The 25,951-nt window shown below is 51.6% G+C and overlaps 7 protein-coding genes across 7 annotated transcripts; 4 read left to right on the forward strand and 3 right to left on the reverse strand.

The window, feature by feature from the left end:
• Window positions 1-250: 250 nt before the first annotated feature.
• On the forward strand, window positions 251-2,162 carry GUITHDRAFT_110983 (hypothetical protein; the record flags this gene model as incomplete). Its single annotated transcript, XM_005829860.1, has 3 exons — window positions 251-949; window positions 1,171-1,895; window positions 1,940-2,162. The coding sequence occupies 3 exons, from the start codon at window positions 251-253 to the stop codon at window positions 2,160-2,162; spliced, it is 1,647 nt and encodes a 548-aa protein (XP_005829917.1).
• A 477-nt stretch (window positions 2,163-2,639) lies between these two features.
• Window positions 2,640-4,702, reverse strand: GUITHDRAFT_140808 (hypothetical protein; the record flags this gene model as incomplete). The annotated part of the gene is made up of 10 exons (XM_005829861.1): window positions 2,640-2,734; window positions 2,790-2,855; window positions 2,972-3,107; window positions 3,171-3,217; window positions 3,268-3,382; window positions 3,426-3,512; window positions 3,788-4,156; window positions 4,249-4,338; window positions 4,457-4,668; window positions 4,693-4,702. 10 exons carry the CDS (start codon window positions 4,700-4,702, stop codon window positions 2,640-2,642), a joined length of 1,227 nt encoding a protein of 408 aa, XP_005829918.1.
• Window positions 4,703-5,867: 1,165 nt separating this feature from the next.
• On the reverse strand, window positions 5,868-7,835 carry GUITHDRAFT_110985 (hypothetical protein; the record flags this gene model as incomplete). The annotated part of the gene is made up of 18 exons (XM_005829862.1): window positions 5,868-5,942; window positions 5,994-6,050; window positions 6,106-6,149; window positions 6,199-6,255; window positions 6,303-6,334; window positions 6,382-6,446; window positions 6,495-6,545; window positions 6,599-6,658; window positions 6,703-6,765; window positions 6,817-6,856; window positions 6,909-6,964; window positions 7,015-7,095; window positions 7,147-7,193; window positions 7,248-7,364; window positions 7,413-7,490; window positions 7,549-7,616; window positions 7,666-7,699; window positions 7,748-7,835. 18 exons carry the CDS (start codon window positions 7,833-7,835, stop codon window positions 5,868-5,870), a joined length of 1,113 nt encoding a protein of 370 aa, XP_005829919.1.
• Window positions 7,836-13,394: 5,559 nt separating this feature from the next.
• GUITHDRAFT_110986 (hypothetical protein) lies at window positions 13,395-14,170 on the forward strand (the record flags this gene model as incomplete). Its single annotated transcript, XM_005829863.1, has 3 exons — window positions 13,395-13,880; window positions 13,937-14,084; window positions 14,130-14,170. 3 exons carry the CDS (start codon window positions 13,395-13,397, stop codon window positions 14,168-14,170), a joined length of 675 nt encoding a protein of 224 aa, XP_005829920.1.
• Window positions 14,171-15,935: 1,765 nt separating this feature from the next.
• GUITHDRAFT_110987 (hypothetical protein) lies at window positions 15,936-19,313 on the forward strand (the record flags this gene model as incomplete). Its single annotated transcript, XM_005829864.1, has 19 exons — window positions 15,936-16,231; window positions 16,299-16,344; window positions 16,385-16,561; window positions 16,646-16,843; window positions 16,887-16,934; window positions 16,986-17,264; window positions 17,316-17,463; window positions 17,509-17,591; window positions 17,699-17,744; window positions 17,785-17,860; window positions 17,913-17,985; window positions 18,130-18,206; window positions 18,262-18,304; window positions 18,388-18,435; window positions 18,507-18,545; window positions 18,598-18,717; window positions 18,763-18,831; window positions 18,881-19,104; window positions 19,151-19,313. 19 exons carry the CDS (start codon window positions 15,936-15,938, stop codon window positions 19,311-19,313), a joined length of 2,253 nt encoding a protein of 750 aa, XP_005829921.1.
• Window positions 19,263-21,609, reverse strand: GUITHDRAFT_95510 (hypothetical protein). Its single transcript, XM_005829865.1, has 4 exons — window positions 21,543-21,609; window positions 21,440-21,494; window positions 21,292-21,388; window positions 19,263-21,245 (listed from the first exon to the last, which is right to left on the reverse strand). The coding sequence occupies exons 1-4, from the start codon at window positions 21,589-21,591 to the stop codon at window positions 19,329-19,331; spliced, it is 2,118 nt and encodes a 705-aa protein (XP_005829922.1). The 5' UTR covers window positions 21,592-21,609; the 3' UTR covers window positions 19,263-19,328.
• Window positions 21,610-25,238: 3,629 nt separating this feature from the next.
• GUITHDRAFT_140812 (hypothetical protein) lies at window positions 25,239-25,838 on the forward strand (the record flags this gene model as incomplete). Its single annotated transcript, XM_005829866.1, has 1 exon — window positions 25,239-25,838. One exon carries the CDS (start codon window positions 25,239-25,241, stop codon window positions 25,836-25,838), a length of 600 nt encoding a protein of 199 aa, XP_005829923.1.
• Window positions 25,839-25,951: the final 113 nt, after the last annotated feature.

Below are 25,951 nucleotides of genomic sequence, written 5' to 3' on the forward strand. Positions count from 1 at the left end.
TTGTCGTAAGTCAACAGCGGCTTGTCCCGGCGGTCAAATGCTTCGGAAGTTCAGTGAGAGAGGAAGGCAGAGGATCATTTCGGGTCAAATGTCTAGGTCTCCGATTGCTGTCTTGTGGAGCTTCTAATACATAAGTCTGAGGTAGACTTGATTTATTTCAAATTTTGAAGGTGGAGCAGGGCAAAAAGGCAGCGATGAGACTTATAGAGAGCAATTAGAAGATTGACAAAAGACAGCAGAGCAGTCGGGCATGGCGGCGGTTGTACGTGGGAGGAGGACGAGGGGGACATGGGCAGGGCGAGGAGCGACGGGAGAGGAGCAATGCTTCATCCTCGACAAGGACGATCTGAACCGAGAACGAGAGCAGGAGAAGAGACAAGGAGGAAAGCATAGGAAGGAGGAGGTGGAGGAATGGAACAACGCCAGGGACGCGTTGAAGATGCAGGCGGGGAAGGGAGAGAGATTCATGGACGAGAATCGAGGAAGGGGAGTCAGGGGGCGGACAGAGAGAGACCTGCTGAAGGCCGACCCCAACGCTCTCGTGCTCGCACTCCATGGAACTCCGAGGGAGAGAGTGCGAGGAGGAGGGAGGGAGGTCAGAGACATCGTTCGGCCCTTGCAAATGGTGCCATGGAGGAAATCAACAGTTCAGGCGCACGTGCTGGAAGGAGCACAGCAGGAGGAGAGAAATCTGTACAGGAGGATTTCAGAGAGACTCTTCGCTCTACATGCTCCTGGGAGGCTCGACAAAGACGTTATGACGCTGCTCCGAGCCATGGACGAGGAAGGGGAGGGGAGGGTGGACAGCAAACTGTTCGAGCGGGCTCTGGGCTCCATCAACATTTTTCTTGGCAAGGAAGAGAGGAGGAGACTGTTGCAGCGGCTCGACCTGAGAGAGGATGGGACCATCGACATCCAGCTGTTCCAGCAAGTGTTCGATGTCGACCAGGTTGTGCTCCTTCTCCTCTGCTGCTCCTCTGCCATGTCCTCATCCTCCACTCCTCCTTTCCAGTTCCTGCTCACCAACAGCGTTGTTGTTTCCTTCTCACCTTCACCCTCATCTTCACCCTGATGTTTCATTGTCATTTCAATCGTCCCATCGCAATCTTCGCTTGTTCAGCGCAACATTAAGTCCGGTCGCACACTGACAGCTCTGTGCCTCATGTGCAGAGAGTTGCAACATCCGAGATGGAGCCTGAAGTGATCGGAAAGGACAAGGCCAGGGAGCAGGAAAGAGCGCAGCACAAGAAGAGGGAGAAGGAGGAGGAGGAGGATGTGAATGGAGCATCGAACCCTGAGCTGGCAAGGGAGAGGTATCTTAGGCGGCTCCTGCAGTCGCAGGGAGCTGGAGGAGGAGAATTTCGCGTGATACGCAAACTTGTCAGCCGGTTGGACGAGATGAAGCTTGACCTCGAGCGAGTCCTCCGGCAGGAGCAGAGTTGCCGACCTGTCGCTAGGATGCGGGCGCGAGATATGGAACTGATGCTGCGGAGGTTGGGGATCGGGATGGAGCAGGAGGAGTACAAGATGCTGGTGAGCGTCTTCGATCATGATGCGAGTGGAACGGCAGACCTGCAGGAGATGTTCCGGTCGCTGAGCCTGGAGGCGTGGAAGAGGAGGGAGGGGAATGAGCCTTTGCTGGGAAGGACAGGGAGGCTGGAGGAGGCGGATAAGATGTACGAGATGCAGCAGGTGCAGCGGCGGATCCTGCAAGGGAAGGAGAACCACGTTTGGATGCTGTTCAAGAAGATCAAGAGGAGACTGGAAGAGCTCGAGCTCAAGGCAGAGAAGCTCGTAATGAACATGGACGTGAACAAGAACGGGGTGGTGGACTATAGCGAGTTCAAGAGAGGGCTGAGGCATGTTGGGGTATACGTTGCCGAGGCTGAGATGAGGTAAGAGACGATTGTTTGACACGTGATGCTGATGATGACGGCAGATGTATCTTCGACCTCCTTGACAGTGACAAGACAGGAGAGCTGGATCTGTTCGAGATGTGCTATCTGTTTGAGATCAAGGTTGCCAATGCCCAGGCCTTTCACGACATGAAGCAGAAGGTGATGAGAAAGTCTCAACACAGGTCGAGCAAGACTCGTGACGATTATGATGATGAAGCTCCCCTCCCAAATGTTGACATCGGTGAAATTCCTGTCTCTCCTTGAGAGTTACTTTCATTGTTTCTTTGAACAGTATTGTATGATAAATCTCGTGTAAGATAAAAGAAGTAATGAGCGAGATAGATTGTTGATTTTTATTCTCATCAACAATATGGAGGCGCTTGTTGCGCCTCAGGGATGTCAGTTCTGAGTTGTTAGTATGCGTTACACGTAAGCTGTTTGCACAAGTCGGCCATCTGACATCGACATTTGGACAGAGAGGTGAGACGGCCTCCTCTTGTTCTCGATGTAGCTCTGTTGACAACCCAATTAAACTCATCATGATTGACAAAAGCATCATTATCAACAACATAATCCACGACAGCAGGAGCAGGAGCAGGAGCAGGAGCAGGAGCAACATTCTACATCATCGAGCACTCACCACAATCCTTGTCAACACTCCAGGAATGTTGTTATTGACGCCTCCAAATCTCGGAGACCTGGACCTGGTTTCAGCTGCTCTCTCCCTCTCCACAAGCCTCGTCACCCATATTTCAGTTGCATGGCCGAGCTCAAAGGTCGCCCGGCTCTATCCTCGAGCTTGTCGGCTATCATCTTGACCTCGTACCTCGAGTATCCTGTTAAGCTCCGTCATCCCCTGCTGCCCCGGTCGCTCCTCCTCCCTCCGCACACCCGTGTAGTAGGCGAGCTTCTCCGTCCACTCAGAACGATTCAAAACCCTCAAGGTGCACATGATCGCTAAATGACCGTCAGGGCATAAGGCAACTGAAAGAGGAACGAGCAAAAATGAAGGAGAAAGTGGGGGGAGAGAAAGAAAGGGAGGGAGGAGGGATGGAGAGTGATGGAGAGCTTACCAGCAGCAGCGATCAACGAAGGTTTGGTGCCGCAACAGGTGTAGTCGAGGAAGGAAACGTCGATGAAGAAAAGCGTGATGCTGTGTGAGACCGACATCTTCCCGTCAATCCTCTGAGTTGTCTCAAGGCCCGCAGCCTGCGACAGCGATGAGAAGAGATCAGGAGGAGCAGGGGGAGCAGGAGGGAAGGAGGTTCTTACCTTAGAGAATCTTTCAAGGAAGCAAGATGGTTTGGGCTGGACGAGATCTGACGCATCAAGATCAGACATGACCATCGATGGCAGCTCTTCTTCTCACCGAACCCCAGCTGAAGGAGCATTTCTCGCTCCATGTCCACGATGTTCTGCCGGGTAGAGGAGTACTCGGTGATGTACGACAAGTCCCCGACGTGAGGGTTTTGGCGCTCCTCAAACTGAGAACTTGTCACATGCTTCCTCCCTTGTTCGCTGCCCTACCTTGCAGCCGAGAAGAAAGGCAGTCACACCCGCAGTCTGGTACCTCCTCCTCGGCACAACACGACGAGCGAGGAAACGATCCAAAAGCTGCAAAAGCAAGTCAGACAGGATAAACCAGATGATTGAAAAAGAGCATTCGCAATCAAAAGTTTGGGTGAATCGATCCAGAGAGAGAGAGGGGGGGGGGGGGGGGGGGGGAGAGGTTTCTCATGACAAAGAAAAGGAAGCAAGCATGGATGGTGCGGTCAAAGATCAAAACAGGGGGCCGGATTGTGGGTGGGAAGCAAGGAGGAGGAAGGGAAAGAGAATGATGAGCAACTGAGACAGCAGAGCAGTAGCAGGGGCAGGGGCATCAGCAGTACCTGTATGGTGAGGTGTAGGCAAGGCTCTCTGTATCGGAACTTGAAGTGAACTTCGATGAGCCAGTTGACCAGCACAGTCCTCATCTCCTCTGTCACAGTCTCCTGCCGTGACAGATGCGTCCTCATAGAGCACGCGTGCGACTGCGTCCAGATGTTGTTCTCAAGCCTCCTGTTGGTCAGCAGGAGACTCTGAGCGTCAAGGCCAGTCTGAAGCTCCTCGCCTTTGAGGTTGGCCTCTAGCGGCTGAAGGTTGGCGTCTGAGACCAGCTTCTTCCAGGACTTGCACACGAGACGAGCGTTGAGAGCGGTATTCATGTCCATGAACTTCATCACCAGCGCCATGATGTCTTCCGACAGACAGATGTTCCTCTGCCGGCACAACCTTCGTCAGTTTCTTCTCCTCTTCCCCTCCCTCTTTCTTTGCCCCCGCCACCTCCCCTTTCCCGCCCTGAGCCTAATACCTCGATGCTTCTGGCAGGCTGAGGCACATCGTCGTAGAAGATCTGAAGGTCGATGGAAGGAAGCGCGTCATAGTTTCTTGCAGGGCATTGCTGAACAGAAAATCAGGTGCTATCCAACCATTGTAACCCTCCCCATCTCCTCCCCCAATGCTCTTCTCCTGTCTTGACCTCTCTGCCCCTCCCTTGACCTCTCTGCTCCTCCCTTTACCTTCTTGGCCGAGGACCCTCGCTCCTTCTTAGCGGACGAGACTTTCTTGGACGCAGAGCCTGGAGCCGACGAGTCCCCAAGGAAGCTTCTGATTCTCTGCATCACGTTCACCTTGACCGGGTGGAGGGCGCGTCTTGCAGGAGAACTTGTATCGGTTTGCTTCGCAACCACCATCGGGTTACGATCGCTACGTATGTTCAGCAGATTCATGTCTGCAAAAACAAACACATCAGAACCTTCCTCCATGCCTCACGGGATCGTTTCATCCCATCACAAGCAGTTGCCTCTCGCACACACGCGATATCATCCATTAACTTTGAATCTTGCCGTCTTTGATGAAGAAAGATTGCTACTGCCTTGTGGGATTTGCATTTTTAAAAGAAATCAATTGACTACAACCCTCCCACTCATTTCTTGTCTCCATTCATCAGCATGAATGTCTTTTGAACTGTCTTCGCTCTATTCACACACGCTTGACAGTCCCTCATCTCCTCCTCATGAATTGATCAAATCACCCTGTACATTCTTGTCCTTGTACTTGGTCCATTCTTGCCTTTTCAAGTTCGCCTCCACCTCCGCCAACCTCATGCACTTGAACTTGAAGATTCTCTCTTCCAGCGACTCTCCCTCCTTCCTTCATACCTGCGCTCCTCTCCTCTACTCTCATCTCATCTCATCTCATATTCTCTCCTCTCCTCTCCTCTCCTCTCCTCTCCTCTCCTCTCCTCTCCTCTTCGTCTCCCTCTCGCTCCTCCTCTTCTCCCTTCCGTCTCCCTCCCCTTTGCACTTCACACGCCTAATGGATCCTCCCCGACGATCTACTTGTCTACCGTTTCAGCTTATTAATTACACTCCTTCTTTAATAAAACCTTTAGTTGCTTATTAGAAAATATATCTGCTAATCAGCTCCATGTTTCCTATAACGAGATCTTAACTTATGTCTTATTTAAGGAAACTTTATTTTATTTGAATGATGATTCTTTATTAACACATTATTCTACTAATAACCTGTCAACGGCATTTTCAAAGTTCCCACCAACACCCACCCTCATTTAGACGAGGACCCTACCCTTTGAACATGAACCCACCCCAATGAGTCGATTGGGAGCCCACCCTGCAGTATTGATACCCCTCCCCCACCCCTTGCCTTTCCTACACCCCCTCTTCCTCATTTCAGACCCCGTAAAATATTAGTGCCCGGGCCACAGCGGCCCGGCCGGGGCGGCGGGAGGGCGGCGGCCTGGTCGGGATTGAATGACTCAGATGCCATGATCTGCCAGTCGAAGACTCGGGGGTGGCACTGCCAGGTTGAGCAGATACTTTACAGAAAAACAATGAGTCCAACTAATTGTACAAATACTACGGTAACTAGCGACAGCAGAAGAATCTTTCACAATGAAGTTGAGCTCAGTCAAGACAATGAATCCAGCAGTTGCTTCACATTCACTCGCTCGCGAGGAAGCTCGATCGGCTGCTTGTCCCTCGTCTGCAGCCTCTCGTCATGCTATCACCCTTCACGTGGCCCTTCACGACTCACCTTCCAGATCTCTCCCAAGAAAGCCTGTCGGGGGACGCAGTGCGCGCCGAGGTCCAGCTGCAGCACAATCAGCAGCAGCAGCAGCAGCAGCAGCAGAAGCAGCATGCTTGACCTTGTACTTGAGCGTCATCCCCAGATCCCAGAATGCTGCCCCCGCTACAAGGGCGACGTGAGGAAGAGGCGCTGTCTTTACAACTCTGCTCACCTTGCTGCAGCAACTTGGCTGTCCCTATGCATTGAACGCTCCCTGCAGACATGTACACTGATCATTGTATGCAACGGGACCGAGCGGGGAGAAGAGATCTTCACCAGCAGACTTGACCGTGTAGAAACCAGAGAGGCTGCAATGATTCAGTCACTGCAGTAGAAGCAGCAGGAGAGGAATCACCTGGTGTAACATCCGCCAACAGAGTATCCCATTTCTCCTGCCACCATGGTCCCGTTTTCCCACAGCTGCACCAACAAACGATGAATTTCCTCTCCCCAAGAACAGCGTCCAACCTCGAAAGAATGTATCCTTACACCGTTGATTCCTCCCCGTTCGAGAATCTCCTGCGCGCAGCAAGCTTCAACAACGCAACCCTTCCTCGACTAGTGTAAGCTACCTTGAGGACGCTGATGAAGGGAGGGTAGAGCCAGTTCTCGCCATGCTGTCTTAAACATCCCTGCCAGGAATCTCAGCCAATGTCTCAACAACAACTAGACGGACCTGCACCACCTCGTCGAACGCCCTGTCACACGTGATTTCGAATCGCGAGGATCTCTTACGGAGCTGCACAGAAGTGAACAAAGGCGAGCAGAGGGAAGGCAGACGATGGGCAACCTTCTTGCGCACGTGCAGGTCTTCGAACTTCAATATGCATCTGCAACAGGCAACAGATCAGCGGAGGAAAGCAAGCAAGGAGAGCGAAGGACCTTTGATGATGCATCTTGGGCAAAAGAACAAACTTGGCAGGTCCTTCCTTCGTCATCTGCAACATCGTCAGCCAATCAAGCTCCTATATGCAGGCTGAAGGCTCACCTCTGCCATGGGAAGGTAGCCCTCGTACATGAGAGCAGCGAGAAAGTCCGCATCGAAACAGGTAGACCAGCAGTACTTCCCCTGCATCCTCAACCTTCAATGGTTGTAACTTGTTTCTGGCCTCTACCCCACCTTGTACTCCAGCGCCAGGTTTGCTGCCACATGATGAATATCTGGACCTGACAGATGGCATATGAGTCGACAAGATGATTGCAATGTTCGAGTCGAGGAACCTGGCATCAGGAGAGGAAAGTTGGTCAACCAGGGATTACTTCTCAACACCAGCTTGTGGAGATCGGATAGTCGCTCATCAAATAGAATCTCGGATGGCAGCACGACCGAGTCCTCTACTGCATCTCAAGTGTCACGAGCAGCCATGTTTGGCATCAAGGTTCCACCAATGTCTTCTTCACTATGAAAAATTTCGCTAAGAGCTGCAATCGTCAAAGCTGTTTGATCCACTTGGCCGGAGTGAGCTGGGAGATACAAATGTCAAAATCAACCGGAACAAACTCACTAGAATATGCTGCTCACCGTTCAAAAGCTGAGTGATTGTCGACTCGGGAAAAGTCGGAAACATTTGCCGAAGTTCGTTCACTCCTCTACACAGCAGTGGTCAGCCAAGATACAGTTGGACAACGAATATTCCACCGTTGTTGCACATTCGCATCAGCCTGAGTCACGCCTACAGTACAGGTAAGTCCTGCCTGCAACTGAACACACGAAACTAAACCGGGCTGCAAGACATTGTGCTGTTTGTTCCAAACATCGCTGAATCGAACCTTCAAAACAGTCAAATACAGCAAAACTGAGCGGTCCATGCAAATGCGAACGAAGCTGCGACAAGACAAGTCAAGATTTCTCACCAAAGGGGTCGCGCTTGGTAGCGATGTAGGCACAAGATGCGCTAGATACACAAGGAACAAGAGTTGCGACAGAGACGACCAGCTTGCGACCTCCATGTCCACCATCTCAGTCCGGAGGCCCTACAAACGCCCTCCCACAGAACTTGCCGACAGAAATCGATTTCTTGTCTCAAAAACAGGGATTACTGTCGATCTGATGTTAGATTTCCGTCATACGCAGGTTCAAGGGTCACCTAGTTGAATCGCGGAATGATGACTTAGGATATCGACCAAATATCATTGCAGATAAATAAAACAGGGTTGCTTTATCTCACTCTCATAGAATCAGTTCCTGAAAGTCAAACATTAACTCGATAACTTCATCAAGCTTGTTGCAATAGACAGGCATTGTGAAGATCACAAAGTACGTCCTTTTTGCATTCGATCTATCCTCGCTCAAGAAGGGTAATCCAGTGGATCAATCTCGCAGCTGCTGATGAGCCTCACTCGGGCATCTCCTCACACCCGTGCCTTCCAACAACTACACATTCACGCTGTCCCTCCATTTCATCTGTCGCACAAGAAAAAGAACGGAGCTGCAGCTTTTGAGGGGGTGACAGCCTCCTGGGACTATTCCACTAGGAGCACATGACACTTGTGAATCTCCTTTTGCATACCTTCACCCCAATTATTCTTTCTTGCAATTCTTCTACTTCTTTCCTCGCCGTCACCTTCCCCACTCCACCTGCTTTCTTCAATTGATTTGTCTGACTTCATCAATTTCCTTGTTTGTTCCTACTAAAAGATTTTCTCGTCGTTCTTTTCTCAACGTAATTTCCACGTGATAGTTCCCTTCTTATTGCATATTTCAGTCTCATATTCCCTTCCTGAATCCTCCTCATCACGACCTTTCTCTCCAATTTCTTTTCTTCTTCCTGATTCATTCTCACGATCTCCGTCGCCACTACCACCACATCCTCCGCAACCACCATCATGACCATCGCTAATGCCGTAACTTCACCTGCACCTGCAACTGATCAACTTGAATGACATCAACAACATGTTCAACATCATCATTTTCATTTTCTATTTCTGATCTTCCTTTTCACCCTCTTTCGTGCTCTTTGTAATCATCCATCTGCATCCTGTCCTTGCCGCTGGATATTGCAGCATTGTCGAACACCTACCCACCCTTGTCTCTCCACCACTCCTCAATTATCCCACCACCCGCTTGATTTGGGGTGCAGCACAGTCCCAGTCATGCTAGAAAGTACCGGTAGTGAAGATACCCCACCCCTCAAGAATTTCATTTCGTTTGGACCACCCACGTCGCAGCTAACCCAGGGAATTACCACCCTACCCCAATATTCCAAGAAAACAGTACCCTACCCTACAACAAAACTTAGCACCCACCTTGTCTTCGCCCGCATCTCGTCATACCGTTGACGAACCCTACCTCCCAATTTCACAACAGAATACCCCACCATTTAGCTGTCTTAACCCCCCAGGCGGATTCTTCAGAGTACCACCACCCATCATGGGTACCCCATTTCTGCCCCACCCCGTACCCCCCAAATGTATCCCAACCATCTCCTGGGGAGCTTGCATTTAATAAAACTATTAAATAAAAACAATTATAATTCTTCGTCTTCAAGGGTGGGGTAGCTGAAATGATCTCGACCGATGGGTGGGTAGAATAGAAGGAGGGGTGGGGAAACTTTTCAGTAAAACCACGTGGTACAGCTACCAATGAGACATTGTAGCAGGGGTGGCACAAGAAAAGGGGGTATCCTCCTACGAAAGGGGGCTCCGGTACAATACAACAGTACCAAGTCGTTTTGTCATCACCCAATGGTAGAAATAGCCTTTATAAATTTGTATTTATAAAACTATTTATTTTAGTCTCGGCGGTGAGGAAGGCCCCGGGCCCGCCACCGGACGGTGATCGGATCGGACTCAGCACCGTGACTGCGGCACCTGACGTCACTGAGTGACTCGTTCCCGGACGCTCAATTGGCCAGGGCCCAGCGGCTCGCAAGTTCGGCGTCCGGCGACAAGGATAAAGTGGACTTGATGTCACTGAGTCAGGTCCGGGACAACCGTGATCATCGGATGTACGGTCACTGAGTCACAGTCAGGTTTACACAAATCATCGGCGAATCACTCAGGCTGAGCAGTTTGGTAGTTTAATCTGATTGCAAGAAGAATTTTGACTCTGCAGGCGCGGCGCGCTTGTTCTATGAAAACTCAGTGTGTATTGCGCCGCCGGCAGGCGGGAGTCAGTTTCAGTCTGACAACGGACCGGGTCGCCGACTCGTGATCCGACTCGAAGTTGGTGACAGTGCGGGCCTCGGCGAACTTCGGAACTTAGAAGTTTTGGCCCGGACGCCGGAACTTCACTGAGTCACTGAGTTTGAACGGAAAAAGAGAAGTAGAGAACGAGTTTTACTAGCACACTCCCACACCACTGCCTCTGCCTCACCCTCTCTAGAACAATTGACCGTCCTCGTTCTGACCTTGTACGATATAGTCGCGGGGAAGGAGTTTGAAATCTTGCCGTGAGAGTTTGAAAGCTACCAGAAGAACAACAGCAGAACATCTCCGCAACCGCTTCGTAACATTTCGCACCCACTCGCAAGATTGTTGAGCTTGAAGCAACAAGTACTTCACTGTTAAAGTTAAGAGAAAGCAAGCAAGCGCTTACACAAAGATCAATGTCGATGCAGAGCGTCGTTAAAGTCGCACACCATCTTGCGCAAAGCAGGCGCTCGTAACTCAGAAGATGGGATCCAAGAATCTTGAGTAGGATCATCAAAGCTCTCCCAGCGAACAAGATATTCTGTACGATTGCCTGAGCCACGACGACGCAAAATCTTTTTCACTTCGTAGAAGTCACCATCTGCCGTGACGATGGGAGCAGGAGGCTGGGAGCGATCATCCAAGGTAGGATCACGAAAGTAGTAAGGACGCAGCTTTGAAACATTGTACACTGCATCCTTGCGATGCCGAAAGCTCGGAAGAAAAGCCTGACAAATGTACTGCACTGTCAGACTGCTTTTTCAGTATCCGCAAAGGTCCAATAAATTTCATACGAAGCTTCCGATCGCCTGAAGGAGATTTTGGAGATGCTTGATGAGTTGCTGAAGCAGTTCGTTTAGACAGGAGCATTTCTTCGACATGCTTGAGTCCCTCAAGGCCCGGCGTGACGAGTTCGGAATGGCGAAGTACTGTACGTCACTGACAGTAGCGTACCGGTCATGTACGAGGGATGCATAGTGAGGAGGTCCGACGCTCGCTCGGCGCTCGTGCATGAGCGGAGCGGCCTCACCACCCCTAGTAGTTCCTATCGACTATAAAAGGATCATCGACAACTGCTAAGGTGGTCTGTCTGTCCTTCCCCTTGCTGTGTGTGCCACCAACCCGGATAGTGCGTTGGAGTTATCAAATAAACGGAGGTGCCTTGAGTATTCGCTGTCGACGTCTGCAACCCGTAAAGCTTTTCCACCTGGAGGGAACTACAGGGTGGCAAGACCGTGAACACAGTCAAAGAGGAATAGAACAGCGTGCCAACTGGAATGGCCCAGTTCTATTCCTCTTTGCAGTTCTATTGGTTACCCTTTTAATTCGTATGCAATGTGCAATTACACTGTTGTCAGACTGTCTATTATTGCAAACAACATTTAAATTCCCATATACCACACTGCTCGTGGTTATTTGCCATTTCTGTCTTGCTTCAAGTGCCATGCCATGCCATGCCATGCCATGCCCTGAATGAAAGTTCCATTCCTAACTGCTTCCTGAAAGTTCTTCTGGCGTCTCTCCTTGTCCTCCATAAAACAAGTTCTGTATCGTTTCGTAGCTGCTTGCAGAGCCTCCTCCTATGCCCACTGTCTTGGTTGCATCCTTTCTCTTTTTCTACCCCCGCGTTTCCATCTCTTTCCCTTTCCCTTGCTCCGCCTCGAACCTTTGAGCGTCATCGCAATGCTCAGATATGTCCAATGGGGCAGGGTCACACCAGCAACCCCACCCGACCCCTCCCAACTTCCTTTAGAACTCCTTGGAGGTAGAGAGGGGTAGGGGTGGGGTGGTCGCATCCTGGAGTCGCAAGACTTGGTTATCTCAGTGGAGATCAGTTCGAAAGAATGTCTTTTCCCTTCTTAAAAATTCTTTTCTCAAAGTAAAAACAAATGTAACTGAGATCTGAGGGAGATGACAGGTCACCATACTGGTGCACTGCGGATGGATATGGGGTGGGGGTTCCGGGGGCTTGAGTAGTGACCCATGTCATTGGGCGAGCAGAGGTATAGGGGAGGGTGTGGTGTCAACACCCCTCATGCAGTAGCGTTCGAAATGCAGGTTTTTAGGGGGGTGATGGAATGGGGTACTTCTTTACCACCAAGGGCGAAAATGCGGAAAGGACCTAGAAGAATGGGTTACAAACATTACCCCTACCCCACCCTGTCGTTCCCTCAGTTGTTTTAACGAGTACCCGTCATTCTTCCATAATTCGTATGCCGTCTTGGTACTAAAATCAACCACCCACCTGAGATGAGATTAAGAACAGACTACCCCTACCCCATGTGTGTATTTTCCTTGCGATCCCCACGGCGGGCGAGGCGAAAGAAATGCAGATTGAACGGGGATGTACCATGGAGAACGTTAGTCAGGAGAAGCGCGATGAAAAAACATAGATTGTTTGCGAGAAAGATTACAGTAGAGGAAACAGTGGCACAGAGAGAGGGATGGCTTGACGAGGTGAAGAAAACAATGTGAACTCAACGCAAGGACTAGCGAACAACGCAGGAAGGTGGTGTTGGATAGTTGTTTGTATTCCCGATTCTTGAAATATTCAAAGTCAGCATGTATAATCATGATCGGAATAGACCTAAACGGCTCCACATACTTTTCCTGCCTCACTAACCTGTTGCCCTAATCCGATCATGTTCGTGTTTCGAGACCAATCTGTTCTCTCATACTATTGGCAGTTGACCAACAAATAAACTTCAAAATGCGATCTAGACACTGCACAAATAGTTTGAGGTGACAGAAATTACACGAGCTAAAGGATCCATGAAGATGATTACTGATCCGTTTGAGGTAACTTGCGACACTGGGGCTGTACGGTTGACTGATTGAATTCCTTGATTGTTTGGCACTCCAGGAGTTTGAACGACCGCAGTTGATAGTTTCCAGCCGGAATCCGTTTTCAATCATGCAAGTGAATCAAGCATGGATTGAAATGTGGGGTATAGAGGCGCATGAAGCTATCGGGTCTTCGTTAGCTATACTGCAGGTTGTTCTTGGCTTTGAAGCTGCTCTCCCCTTCTTTTCACCATATTTTGACAGGGGGGCAGCAAGCAAGTTATAGATACAATGGAAGATATCATAAGCCAATTGTCTACAAACAGACTTCAAACAATCACTTTGGAGATGATTGGATATACAAAGACTGGAGTTGCCATACACAACAGATGGTACGTGTACCCAGCCAATGCTCAGTGCATTGAGGGTAGTTTCTATCTAATCGTCGTCACGATGGAACAAATTCAGAATCAAGAAGATCGCCTGAATCCTCTCATCACTTGTTATCGCGAAGGCAAAGGTGGTCATTGCTCGATGGGTCAAGCGAGCAATTCGGAGACCCTCAAGGAATCTCAACAGCTTGAAGACAAGTGGAATCAGCTCAATATCAACGATACCAAGGAGAACAACAATTTGGCAACGGCATCAACTATCAGCAATCACCGAGACGCTAGCAGAAAAGGTGAAGAAGTGTGCGGTGAAGAGGAAACGGACCCTTGGAGATTTGTTTTCTTCCAAGAGGTCGAACTTTCAATCCCCTTAGAAGTGTTATGCTCAGAAGCCTCAGTCTTTGGCCTCGAGCGAGCGATCCGTCGCATGCAGGACATCCACCTTGTAGAGAGTTTTGCTTTCGGCAACAGAGGGACAGAGAACATGGACATAACACTGAAGCTGAAAGTGGACCTGGAGCTGTTGCGAGCTCATATGCATGACTGCCAGGTGAGGTCCAAGTTGCGGTTTGCTGGTTGAGGTCTCACGGGAAATGTTGGGCACAGCTCTGCGTTCCCCAGGAGGAGCTTACATGGGATGTCTGGTGGCGAGCAGCTTTCTGTCTCGAGGAGTACCTCAAGGGTAACGACAGCACGGTGAGCTGGACGGGGAGGCGCAACTTCATCTTCTTCGTATTCAATGGTGTGCAGGACGGTGAGAGCTCTCGGCGGAAGATGATAGATCATCTGGTTTGCCCAGATAAGGGATCTGATCTTTCTTTCTTGATGGAGGACGAATAGCGAACAGGTCTCCCCCTAACACCTCGCCTGTAATTTGTTATTTCTAGAATCCTAGTGTTTTTTCCTGTAGACTTGGCTGCCAGTATGTTGGCCGTGGTGATTTCGGTCACTTTCGAATGTAATTTTGTTCAAAGTTCTTTATCTCCTCTGCGTGGTCATCTCACACCCAGTCTTCCCTATAGCCTCTCCTCTTGTTCTCGCGCGAGTCGAGATGAAACTTCGGACTCCTGTCATAAGACTCAGCAGGTACCGTGGCAGGCAAGGTAGGGGGAGGATATTTCACGATACAAGTCTCAGACCCCTGCACAAGAGGTTTTCTTCACGAGCTCAAGGCTGCAGAGAGACGACGCTCCCCCGCATTGATCGAGAGAAAGTAGAACAATCATCATCATCGACTTGGGTGATGGAAATTCAGAAGAAAAGAGGATTTTGACCAGGCATGAAAGATGGAGGAAGTTCAGTGACATTGCAAACTTACATATGTACAAGCCAACCTCCCTCCTGGTCATTCGCATCTTCACACAGCCTTGAATCTACTTGCTTGTATCCCCTTGGTATTTCATTTTGCCGCTCCTCCCAGCCCACGGTCGCACGCAGCAGCATGTTTGATTGGTCGGTCTTGATGGCAGACCTTGAGGATGATGGTGATGATTGTGAGAGAGCAGTACATGCCTCACAGGGTCTGTCTTCATCGCATCCTCTCCTCTCCCTCCCTCCGCCAGCCGTCTCTTGTCCCTCCTTCCTCTCACCATAGATTTGCGTCCATGACCCGGAGCGTCGAGGCCGGCCGGGCCCGGAGGCTCATGACCCTAACTAACGTAGCGTCCCTGAGGCGGGCTAACCTACAGTAGTGTGGTCGATGCTGGAAGAAATGGAGGGAACGACAAGGGGCTGAAGCTCGAGGTCATGCTGATAGAGACAAGAGGTAGATTTGCTATCCTCCCTCCTCTTCCTCCCTCCTCCCTCCTCCCTCCTCTTCCTCTTCCTCTTCCTCTTCCTCTTCCTCTTCCTCTTCCTCTTCCTCTTCCTCTTCCTCTTCCTCTTCCTCTTCCTCTTCCTCTTCCTCCCCCTCTCCCTCCCCCTCCCCCTCTCCCTTTCCCTATTCCTCTCCCTCTCCTCAACTCAACTCGTCTCCCCTCACCTTATCTCCCCTCCCCCTTCTTTTCCTCATCTCCTCTTTCCTCCTTGCCCTCCCTTCTCCTCACTCTCCTCCCTCCTGGTTGCTCAAGTTCGTGTCCTTTTAGCCTTTCTCTTGGTTTTCCTGGCATTTCCTTACGACTCAGCGGGCTGGACGTGTCTGCCTCGAGTAATCTCACCTCCTCCAGCTCATCCTCGTAACTTGCCCTGCAGGTTTCCCAACTCCATTGCGAGCCTTTGACGCTTTCTGCGTTGCATCCCTCCACTAAAGGTTTCACCTCTTTCCTCGCATCTTCTCTCACCACCTGCAGCTCCACTGCACTGGCGATCAAGAAGCCACTGCGATGTCCGCGTGAGAGCGGCGAACGGGCAAGGTAACCTGAGAGGGGACGGATGAAGACCAGGAAGAGGACGATGAGAAGGAAAGTGGCGAGCTGATTTGGCGCCTGCAGGGGATGTGAGCAAGAACTCGGAGCTGCATGTGCGACAAGGCCGGCGGTCAAGTCGAGATCCTGACAGCCGCCTGAGCGTGCGTCCCTCCAACAATGGGACTGATGCGGCTGAAGCTCGCCATTGGTCCATGGAGGCTGAACCATCCCTGGAAGTTCACTCGCTCTGGGAGCTCACGATGGGGGTGCCGGTGCTGGACAACGCCAAGGAAGAAGTGGAGGAGGGAGAGTTCTTCGAGGAGAGCCTCAGCCGCGTTGTCGACCCATCCTCGCATGGCCCTCGCACCTTCGGTCGATGGGAAAAAAGGCAGCCAACAATAGAAGAGGTCAGAGCAGGGATGAGAAAGGTCGAGCAAGCGTTGGATGCGTGCGCGTGTGAGAGAGAAGTGCAGGTCGGGATTTGCATCATCCCTCCTCACTCCAGTTGGGAGCAGATCCAGACCATCAGGTCGAAGCACGACAGGCATCACCTGCGGTGAGAAGGAGAAGGAGAAATGGAGGAGGTGACAGCAGCACGAGCCGCTTGTTGACTCTTGAGGCAGGTGGATGCCGCATCTCAACCTGCTGTATCCTCTCCTGCTCACTCAGGTTCTCTTCCTCCTCTTGTCTTGATCTCATCCTCTTCCAGGAGGAGCTCGACGCCTTGCCGCAGCGTCTTCAGTCAGTCACACGGCAGGGCGGGGGAAGCTTCTGCGTGAGCCTCAGCACCATCGGCGTCTTCCGTCATCCTCTCAGTGTCATGCTGTGGGTGGGGCCGAGCAAGGAGGCCAAGGAGAAGCTTGTGGCGTTGCAGTCTTGTCTCAAGGTGTTTAACCTCCACTCCTCCCCCTCCCCCTCCTTCACCAGCACCCCAAAACGTTTCGCTCCTTCTTTTTGACCCACGACGCAGAGCACGTTGGACGGGTTCATCCCGCGCGAGAGAAAGGAGGCGATGCTATTAAAATTCAAGAATGCGAGCGGCAGCTCGAGGATGACGGACCTCAAACCTTCACTTACTATGGAAGAGTCTGAAGACGACGATGACGTTTATGACGACGTTGATTTCACCCCCCACGTGTGTTTGGGCCAGTGGAAGTCCTTGGAAGAGGTAGGAACATATGAGAGGGGCAGCCGTTGAGAGCTCCTTCCAGGCGGAGGAGGAAAGGACGAAGATCGCCGAGCATTGGCAACCGATCGAGGTGGGAGAAGGAGGCGGGAGGGATGGAAGCGACTGACTCTGATGCTCTCAGTGGAATCTCTCTGCGATCTTTGTCATCGACACGGATGAGAACGGCACGCACAGCGTTCACTCCACGCTTCCTCTCTCGCCGCATGGCTCGCAGACCTCGTGGACAGACTTGAGTCGCAGGCTCGAGGGCTCGCGAGAGCTTTCTCTGGGACGATCATCTCAGGAAAAGGGGAAGAAACAAAGCACAGCAGTCGAGAGACCCAAAGTTGCTGACCGAAGTCCGAGGTGGCAGAGAGGAGAATTATTTTCAGAGGATAAGGAGCATAAGGAGGATGAGACGGTTTGATCAGGAGGGTGAAGAGGAAGCTGCTGCTCACCTCTCGGTCTACAGGTCAGCCTTGCCGATGCTCAGCTTCAACTTCCTTCTCTGGAGCGCAAGACAACAAGACGCAACGGCACTGCCGCTGATCTCTCTTCCTCCTTCCCTGCCTCAGTCCTGCTGCCCCCCAGCTCCTCAAGTGTGATCGGCGCATTCGTGGGTAAGCTAGGAAACCAGATGCTTGGGAGTCTGGGCTGGAGGCCAGCTGGGTCGCAGCTCTTGGGGCCTTCGCCTCTCAAGTTCGCTCAGTACGTTCGAGAGCTGCAGGAGGAGAACCGGAAGGTGCAGGTGAAGCAGCCGCGACGCGAAGAGGATCAAAGCTCGTCGCCCTCCTATGAAGATTATTACCAGGCCGGTGACTCCGCAGAGCTCCGCCGCCTCTGACTTGCTGGCAGGAGTCCTCCCCATTTCGTGCCCCCCTGGCCCTCACAGCGCCGACTGGTCTCACGCTCCTCCTCCCTCCTCGTCTGATGCCTCGCAGTCTTTCCCAAGGCGGAGAGCTTGCGGCCGACCATCTTCTCGGACTTAGACGATCAGATGATGATGTTGGCGTCGAGGTCGCCGGACTGTCTTGCCCTCGCTCTGGCTCATCGCTACTGCAGATATCAGACAGCAGGAGGCTCAGCTGAGCTCGGGCTATGGCAACGGAAGCCTCCTCTCGAGATCCTTCTCCTTCAACACGGTGACGTCAAACCCTCCCTCCTCTCTCGCTCATCGTGCTGCCTCCTCACACAATCCGACGCAGCCACCAAGTCCTTGCACGGCATGAAGTCAAGGCTACAGGCTCGCTTGCTTCTCAGCTCTTCTCAGCTGATCGCTTGCTCAGCCTGCCGCTGCTCGCATCATCGCCTCCGGTACTCAGTTGGAGCAAGAGCGTCTCACTGAGTTGCTCAAAAATCGCAAGTGAGGGAGAAGAGGAGGGAGAAGAGGAGAGGGTTGAGTGACGTCACGTTTACAGACAAATGGTGTGGAAGAGAGAAATGGCACTGGAGTCTAAAAAGGTGTCAGACCTTGTTCTCCCCCTCCTCCCTCACCTTTGCGTCCTCCCCTCCTCTTCTCCTCCTTGTCTGAGATGTCTTTGCAGGTCTTCAACAGAAAAGTTGCCAAGGAAGTTGGGGCCCTGCGAGGCGAGGTGAGATGAGGGGGAGAGGCGCATGGGACCAGGGGGAGATGCAGAGGTCTGAGGGAGTTTGATGTCGCCAGGTGTCACTGAAACAAGTTCGAGAGCATCGATGGAACGAGGTGATGTGAACGAGATCTTCTCATCAGCTTTCTCAAGTTTGTATGACCTCAGGCCATCAACGAAGCTCGACGCGATGTCTCCTTCCTCTCCCCTCTCCTTGCGCTCATTCGCTCGTTGCAGTTTCGGGTCAACAAGCTCAAGTTGGAGGCGTTTGAGAGCAAGGAGCAGCAGGTCTCTCCCTCGCAGACTTCAATGTTTCTCCTCAACCCCTCGCAGGCCCGTCGCTGGTGCAACTCGATGGCTCGCGACATCGTTCAGACCCTCACGCTCATGGACAAGCAGCAGGTGACCAGCTGAGCTCTGCTGTCTTGACGTCCTCACTACTGCCCGGCAGGTCATGGAGCTGGTGCGGGACAAGGACAAATGGTCGCGCGTCAAGGACGTGCTGCAGGCAGCCGCTGGTTCCTTCCTGACCGAGACGTTGACGAGGATGCGGCAGACGCAAGGGAACCTTCGGTTGGACTACAGCTTGCTATGGCTGCTCGAGAAAGCAGACATCGAGGCTTCGAGCCAGCTGGCGTTCGATTACGTCATGACCATGACCGATTTCGGCGCAAGGTAGCGGCTGAGCCTCCTCGCTCGTTCGCCTTGACGAGCCCAGCAGGAAGGGGTCCGGGTGGGACAACCACGTGAACACAGACAGGCAAGTCAGAGTCATGTCGCCTGCTCGCTCTGATGGGTTGCTCAGAGCGTCATCGGAGTTCAAGCTCGACGTGGGAGACGTTCCTGGTTTTTATGTATATTACGACATGTACGGCTGGTGCTAGAAGCAATGAAAGCCCTCAACGCGCAGAGTTTTCATCGAGGCCGAGAATCTTCTCGAGCCTTTCAATCTCCATGTCTGCCGCTGACTTCACTTTCTCCTCGGCTCCTCCCTGCTCTCCCTCATGAGCTCTCTTCTTCGCGGGAGGTTTCCGAGCAGCGTCAGCGCCTGCTGAGCCAGAAGAAGCAGCCGCCTTCTCCTTGGACCTCACCTCCTCGGTCTTGCGCAGATTAGGAGAGAGTTTCAAGCAAAGGACTCCTCCTCTATCATCGCCGACAAGTAGCAGCGGCTGCTTGGGGTTGAAGACAACATGCGTGAGCTTGCTCTTTCGGACCACCTTCTGATCGCACATGGGCTCGTGCTTGTTCTCTGCGAGGTCAAACACGTGCACCTTCCCGTCATTGGTGACAGCCGCAAAGACAGAAGATGAGTAGGGGGACCAAGCTGCATCGCCCACAGCGTTGCCAAGGTCGAAGGACATCAAGGGCTGTTTCTGCGTGTGATCCCAGATCTTGACTGTCCAATCAGCACTCGCCGTGAGGAAAATGCGAGGATGAAACTTGTTCCATCTGACCGCATAGATAGACATGTAGTGACCGTTGTACGTCTCGAGATATTGACTGTTGTAGGCCTTGGAGCACTTGTGTATCTTCCCTTCCTCTGTTCCAACAACAAACAAGTGCTCGCTTGACCCGTGAAAGTCGAAGCAGCTTCCTCCAGCAAGGCCAACCAGCGAAGTTTCCTCACTGTTGTCGTCCGGCCCGTGGGTGATGCCGACTAGCTTGAGCTCCATGACGTCGGTGTACTGCAACTCGCTCTTGCTCATCGTCCACAAGGTGACTCTGCCGTCAGACGAGATGGAGAAGAAGTTGAGATTCTTGGCGAGATCTTCTTCCTGCCAGCTAACTTGCCACACCGGGTCTGTGTGCTTGCCGTTCTTGACCGTTGAGTAGAAGATGGGCTTGTTGAGCTTGTTTCTGATGTCAAAGATCATGACCGTGCCGTCATAACATCCCACAGCCAGGAGGGAGGAGTGCTGCGGGTGGAAGTCAAGGCACATCACTCCGGTCTCAGTGGTGAAAGAGTACTCCGGGTGAGAAGGGTTTTTCAGCGAGAAGCAGCAGATGACTCCCGACCCTTGCTTCATGAAGTCATAGCTGCCGTAGCCCACCGCAAACAGATCGTTGTACTCCGGGTTCCAACAGAGCGCCGTTACATGCTTTCTCCTCACTTTCTCCGTCCAAAACTTCCAGAGGGGAAGCAAAGTTCCCTCTCCCTCCTTGAAGGAATCTGACTGGTCGTCCCAGTACTTGTAGTCCTGAGCGATTTCATCCCATGTGTTCTGATTCACCATTCTCTCCATGATCTTGAGAGATCGGCTCATCGCAGCACTATGCACAATGTCCGCATCTTTCGCGCCCTCCTTCATGTCGCCGTCGTCATGATCATGCTCAGCATCGTCTTTGTTCGCTACTGATTTCTTTGCTTGCTGCTGGCTTGCCGCGCGCTCCTTGAGCAGCTTCTGACGTTCGACGTCTTCCACGTAAGCGTCAAAGATTTCCCACTGGTTGACCTGGCAATTGATGGTCAGGCTCGGAGGAGGTTCAGTGATGGTGGCTCGTTCGCGCAGGGGCTGGTTGAAGGTTTGGCAGGCTCGTTCCGAGTAGTTGAACTGATTTCTCAGCTTCTTTGACTCGCCCCCTGAAAACTCCGTGCTGGTTTCCGGCGCTCCCATCTGAGCCATCTCTACAGCCCTCTGCTCAGCAATCTTCCTTGCCTCTACTTCTGCCACGATGCGTTTGCCGTCCTCTGACTCTCTGTGCAACAGGTTTCCTTCCATCTCAAAGTGCTGGGCGCATTGCTCCACTGACGGGTCGAGCTTGTACAGGCGCTCTTTGAAACTAAACCTGACGATGTTCTGAGGTGCTACCGGATCCTACACGGAGGTCAGAGTGAACGCTTCTATGCTCTCGCATGTCCACCTTCGCACTCAAAACTCTTGTGAACTCTTGCTCGAGCTCTTTCTCCGTCAAGTTTAACTGATCTGGAGGTTTTACGATCACCGTTGTTGGCTCAACCCTGTCCATTCTTGTTCAGCAGCATGTTCGTCTCAAGCTGCGGATGGCATACCATGTAGATCCTCCGTCGCCATTGTCTGTCCCCTTTCGCAGTTTCTCGAGACTTTCTAAGAGCTCTGAGTCACGATCATGATGTGACAACAACAACATGTCACCTGGTTTCACTTCCGTCGAATGTCGTTTCGAAACTTTTTTAGGCGCCATCGGTAAACCCTAAATCACCTTGACACAGATGTGTGGTGTCAATCAACAATCGATTCACACACACACATCTGAGCGACTTGCTGTCGTTTGTGATCCTTCATTTCTAATCTGTCTCGTCAACACATCTGAGCGACTTGCTGTCGTTTGTGATCCTTCATTTCTAATCTGTCTCGTCAACACATCTGAGCGACTTGCTGTCGATTGTGATCCTTCATTTCTAATCTGTCTCGTCAACACATCTGAGCGACTTGCTGTCGATTGTGATCCTTCATTTCTAATCTGTCTCGTCAACACATCTGAGCGACTTGCTGTCGATTGTGATCCTTCATTTCTAATCTGTCTCGTCAACACATCTGAGCGACTTGCTGTCGTTTGTGATCCTTCATTTCTAATCTGTCTCGTCAACACATCTGAGCGACTTGCTGTCGTTTGTGATCCTTCATTTCTAATCTGTCTCGTCAACACATCTGAGCTACTTGCTGTCGATTGTGATCCTTCATTTCTAATCTGTCTCGTCAACACATCTGAGCTACTTGCTGTCGTTTGTGATCCTTCATTTCTAATCTGTCTCGTCAACACATCTGAGCTACTTGCTGTCGATTGTGATCCTTCATTTCTAATCTGTCTCGTCAACACATCTGAGCTACTTGCTGTCGTTTGTGATCCTTCATTTCTAACTTTTCTCGCCATTGCCATGTCTCATGTCGGCCCGTCACCTCTCGTAGTACGGCCAATAACCGAAGAACCGACCGTTGGCCCGAGGCCGACTCAGTGACTGACCTCAGTGGTCCTGGGGCCCGGTCCGGTCGGATGCTCCGGGACTGCCAGTGCGGTTCCCCCATCCCCACCATGCCCGAATTAGATCGCTACTCCATGCCGCGCAGTGCTGTCAGATTCTCCTGCGCAGCAACGATGGGGATGCTTCTGCTCGTCGCCTGTTGGGAGTGGCAGAGCGAGGAAGACGACTCGAAGGTCCGCTTGTTGTTGGATGACGCCCAAGTAAGGAAGGCGCAACTGAAAGTTCTGGCGAAACGAAGAGCGCTTGCTGCACAAGGTTGTTATTGATTTACTTTTCTCGAGACCTTGTAACCTCTAAACCTGTTCTACTGCAAATACTTGCACCCTCCACCATCGGTATGCTTTCAGTACTGACGCATTTGTGTGCTGCAGGTCTAATCAGGTTGACTGCTCCCATACAAGAGGAAGACGAGCAGCGAGCAGATACAGACGTGGCGAAGATTTCGAATCCACAGATTGCAGAGACGAGATCTGGAAACTATTTCAGACATGATGAGGCGGATGAAACTGTCAGTGATGCAGATCGAGAAAGTGTGTATCTGATACAGCATTTTTATCAGGTCGATCAGGACAGATTGTTCAACTTGTTCATCAAGGGGCCAAAGACAAGGAAAAGAACGTCCCCCGACCGATTTCACAATGACCAGGAAAGGAGCCTTGAAGACAAGCTCTTCTCGACATCTGAGTCATCTTCGAAAAATATCAAGGAGCCACATATGGTGTGTAAAGCTGTGACAATCCATCGTTGCTCTGATGCTGCTCATTTCCTTGATTTTTGTGTTTCAGCCCCAGTTGCAGGATAAAAGTGACTCCGGGCAGGCTGTACATAAATCTGTTGCCCAACTTGCGGATGGGGGGTTTTATGCCATGTGGAAGCATGCTGGAACTGAACATCAGCAGGTTTTTGAAGCTTTTCAGTTGAATTGCAATTTGATGTTGTTCACAGAGCCATCAATCAATGGGTGAAGCAGGAGAAAATGTTTTCGATCACGCCCAGGCTTGTCCACTGGCCCTGAATTGAAGTGTATTGACCGTGATTGACAGAATCCTGGGGAGACTCAACTAGATAACAGCATCTTCAGTGCTCGCGGGATGGTATATGCCTGATTCTAAATTTCAAGCATCAATGATTTTCGCTGATAGGCAAATGGATCTTCGAAACATGGAGGATCGGTGCTTGAGTATTTGGACCAACAGGTCGATTTTGTTGTCTGTAATGTGGGTTGAGAGGTTGTGCGGCAGGATGGTGAAAGACTCGCCCGGGAAAAGAATGGTGAAGCTGTCCTCGGGGCCTGTCATATGCTCACTCGAATGATTTGACAGGCAACAAGCATGCCCACAAGACATATTTTGGTATTCCAATAAGCGGTGCAGCAGTCCCTGTGTGAGGTTTTAGCCTGCGACTACTGTGATCGCCGGCCCGACGCGTGCCCGTGGCAGTGGCCCGGGCTACAGGCGGTGTGCAGGCGGACTCCCTTCATGTCTTGGCAACCCTGCCATATTCTATGTAGACTATACCCACTCATTTCTCTTGACGAAACTTTTAACTGAAATAAGTCTAAATTCCGAAGTTCCATCATGATCCGGGCTCGATGATTGAATCACGGTGGCCCGCCCCGGCCCGGCGGGCGGCGCCGCAGCCTGTGAGATCGGACCGTCCGTCTTGTACCGTCCGATCACCGGGTACCGTCGGCCGCCCGGCCCTGACTCGCCAGTCACTCGGATGCAGCCTCGCCGCGGGGGCCCGCTCGTACTCCGGCGGGACATCAGTACGGTAGATGCAGCAAAGTTTGCTCGGATCGGACTCCGGGACTCGGAGTCACTGCCGCAGTGCCGCAGTGCCACGGTGCGGCCAGACGGACGGACTCCAGGACTGTTTTAAGTACTCGATGTCAACGGCCGCCCGCCCGGCCATGGCACTGCCGGCGGCGTCCGCTGAGGAGACGGTGAGGCTGAACTTCCGAACTTCGGGCCGAACAGTGAGTCTGCGGCGAGTGACTCTGCAGTCACGGTGCTGCAGTGCCGACTCTCAGAACCTCCCGCCGCCGGGTGGCCGCTGACAGGCTTTTACCAGAAATGTTTCAGAGTAAAGTAAACTTGGTTAAAATCTTGTTCGAAGATTCTGGACACAAGCTGCCAGATGGCGGTTTTAACTATGAGTACGAAAAGAAATGTTTTCAAGCACATATAGCTAGCTAGCGTCCGTCCATCGCATCATTTCGAGTATATAGATATTAAAATCGATCTCAGAGCATCATAGAAGAATTTCGACTGGTCTAGAAGCTTCTAAGTACTGAATTGCGACCTCTGGGTGCGCCTCATACATGACGTGAGCAAGATCGATCATGGTTTGTTCGCCTCCGATGACCCTACCACCCCCTCTTTTCCCTTCCTTTAAACCCCTACACTCTCGGTCCTTTCACATGTAAGGCTCAGCAGCGACCCCACGGAAGGAGGGGGATGAGGGTGAACTAGGCAAAACCGATTATCGCTAGATGGGTGGGGTCATCATGGGGATTACTCTTTGTGGGTGGGTAGTATTGAGATGGGGTTATGATATGATACAAAATAGGGGTGATCTGAGATTTTGTCTGTGATGGTTAGGGTACTCAGAAGGTATGGGGTCAGTTTTGGATTGATAGGGTGGGGGGGGTTCGGAAAGGGCCAAGGGATAAGAGAAGGGGAAAAGCAGCAGGAATCCAAGAACCCAACACGAGCACAAGCATACACACGCGTAAAGAGGAACCAGAAGCACTGAAGAAGCACTGATTATTGCTGATTGAGATCATCTTGTTTCCTACTACCTGAGGACGGCAGTTGCTATCGCGTCCGAAAACATACAAGACCTCATGACAAGCGTACTCGCCGAACATCAAACAATGCTGGAGCTAGGGGTGGAACAATACATAGAGAAGATCGCATCGGACCATGCCGTCCGAAAGGGCCGAATTGTAGTAGAGCCGCGTGACCCCTTCTTTGTCACGAGCATCGATGGCCCTGGAACTGCTTTGCTTAGCAGATCTTCGTCAAGGATCACAGGAAGGATGCTGAGAACCCTGGATTGGCCCAATGCTGGAGCCAAGCTTTACGATGCCGCGAAGATAGTGGAGAAGTCTTGCAATCCGATCTTCCTCTGCCTTCCTCGCCCCGTAGGCTCCGAGGACATTATTGTCTGTGTACGGAAATGCCTCAACTGCCCGTACAGCTGCATTGAGATCATTCTATACCCCACCGACCAGTGCAACATCCTGTCGCTAGCGAGGGCAAGACAACAGTACGACAAGATCAAAGAGATGTCGCAGGTGAACAGCGGAAGGAACTCTCCCGAGAAAGATCTCGAAATCTCTGATTCAGAGATGCGAGTGTCCTTCGATTACAGCCCAGCCATGATGAGCTATGACCTCGCGATGGTGCCGTGTTCGATCGATCTGGACCAGAGGAAGGGATGAGTGCTGGAAACACACACAAACAACACACACGAGCTGTCTCTAGGACAAGCCATGTAGATAACAACGATATTCTTTCTGTGTATGTAAATAGTCTCCTTTCAATCGTGCCTGGT

This window comes from Guillardia theta, assembly GCF_000315625.1.
Source record: "Guillardia theta CCMP2712 unplaced genomic scaffold GUITHscaffold_49, whole genome shotgun sequence".
In the NCBI taxonomy this organism is placed as follows: domain Eukaryota; class Cryptophyceae; order Pyrenomonadales; family Geminigeraceae; genus Guillardia; species Guillardia theta.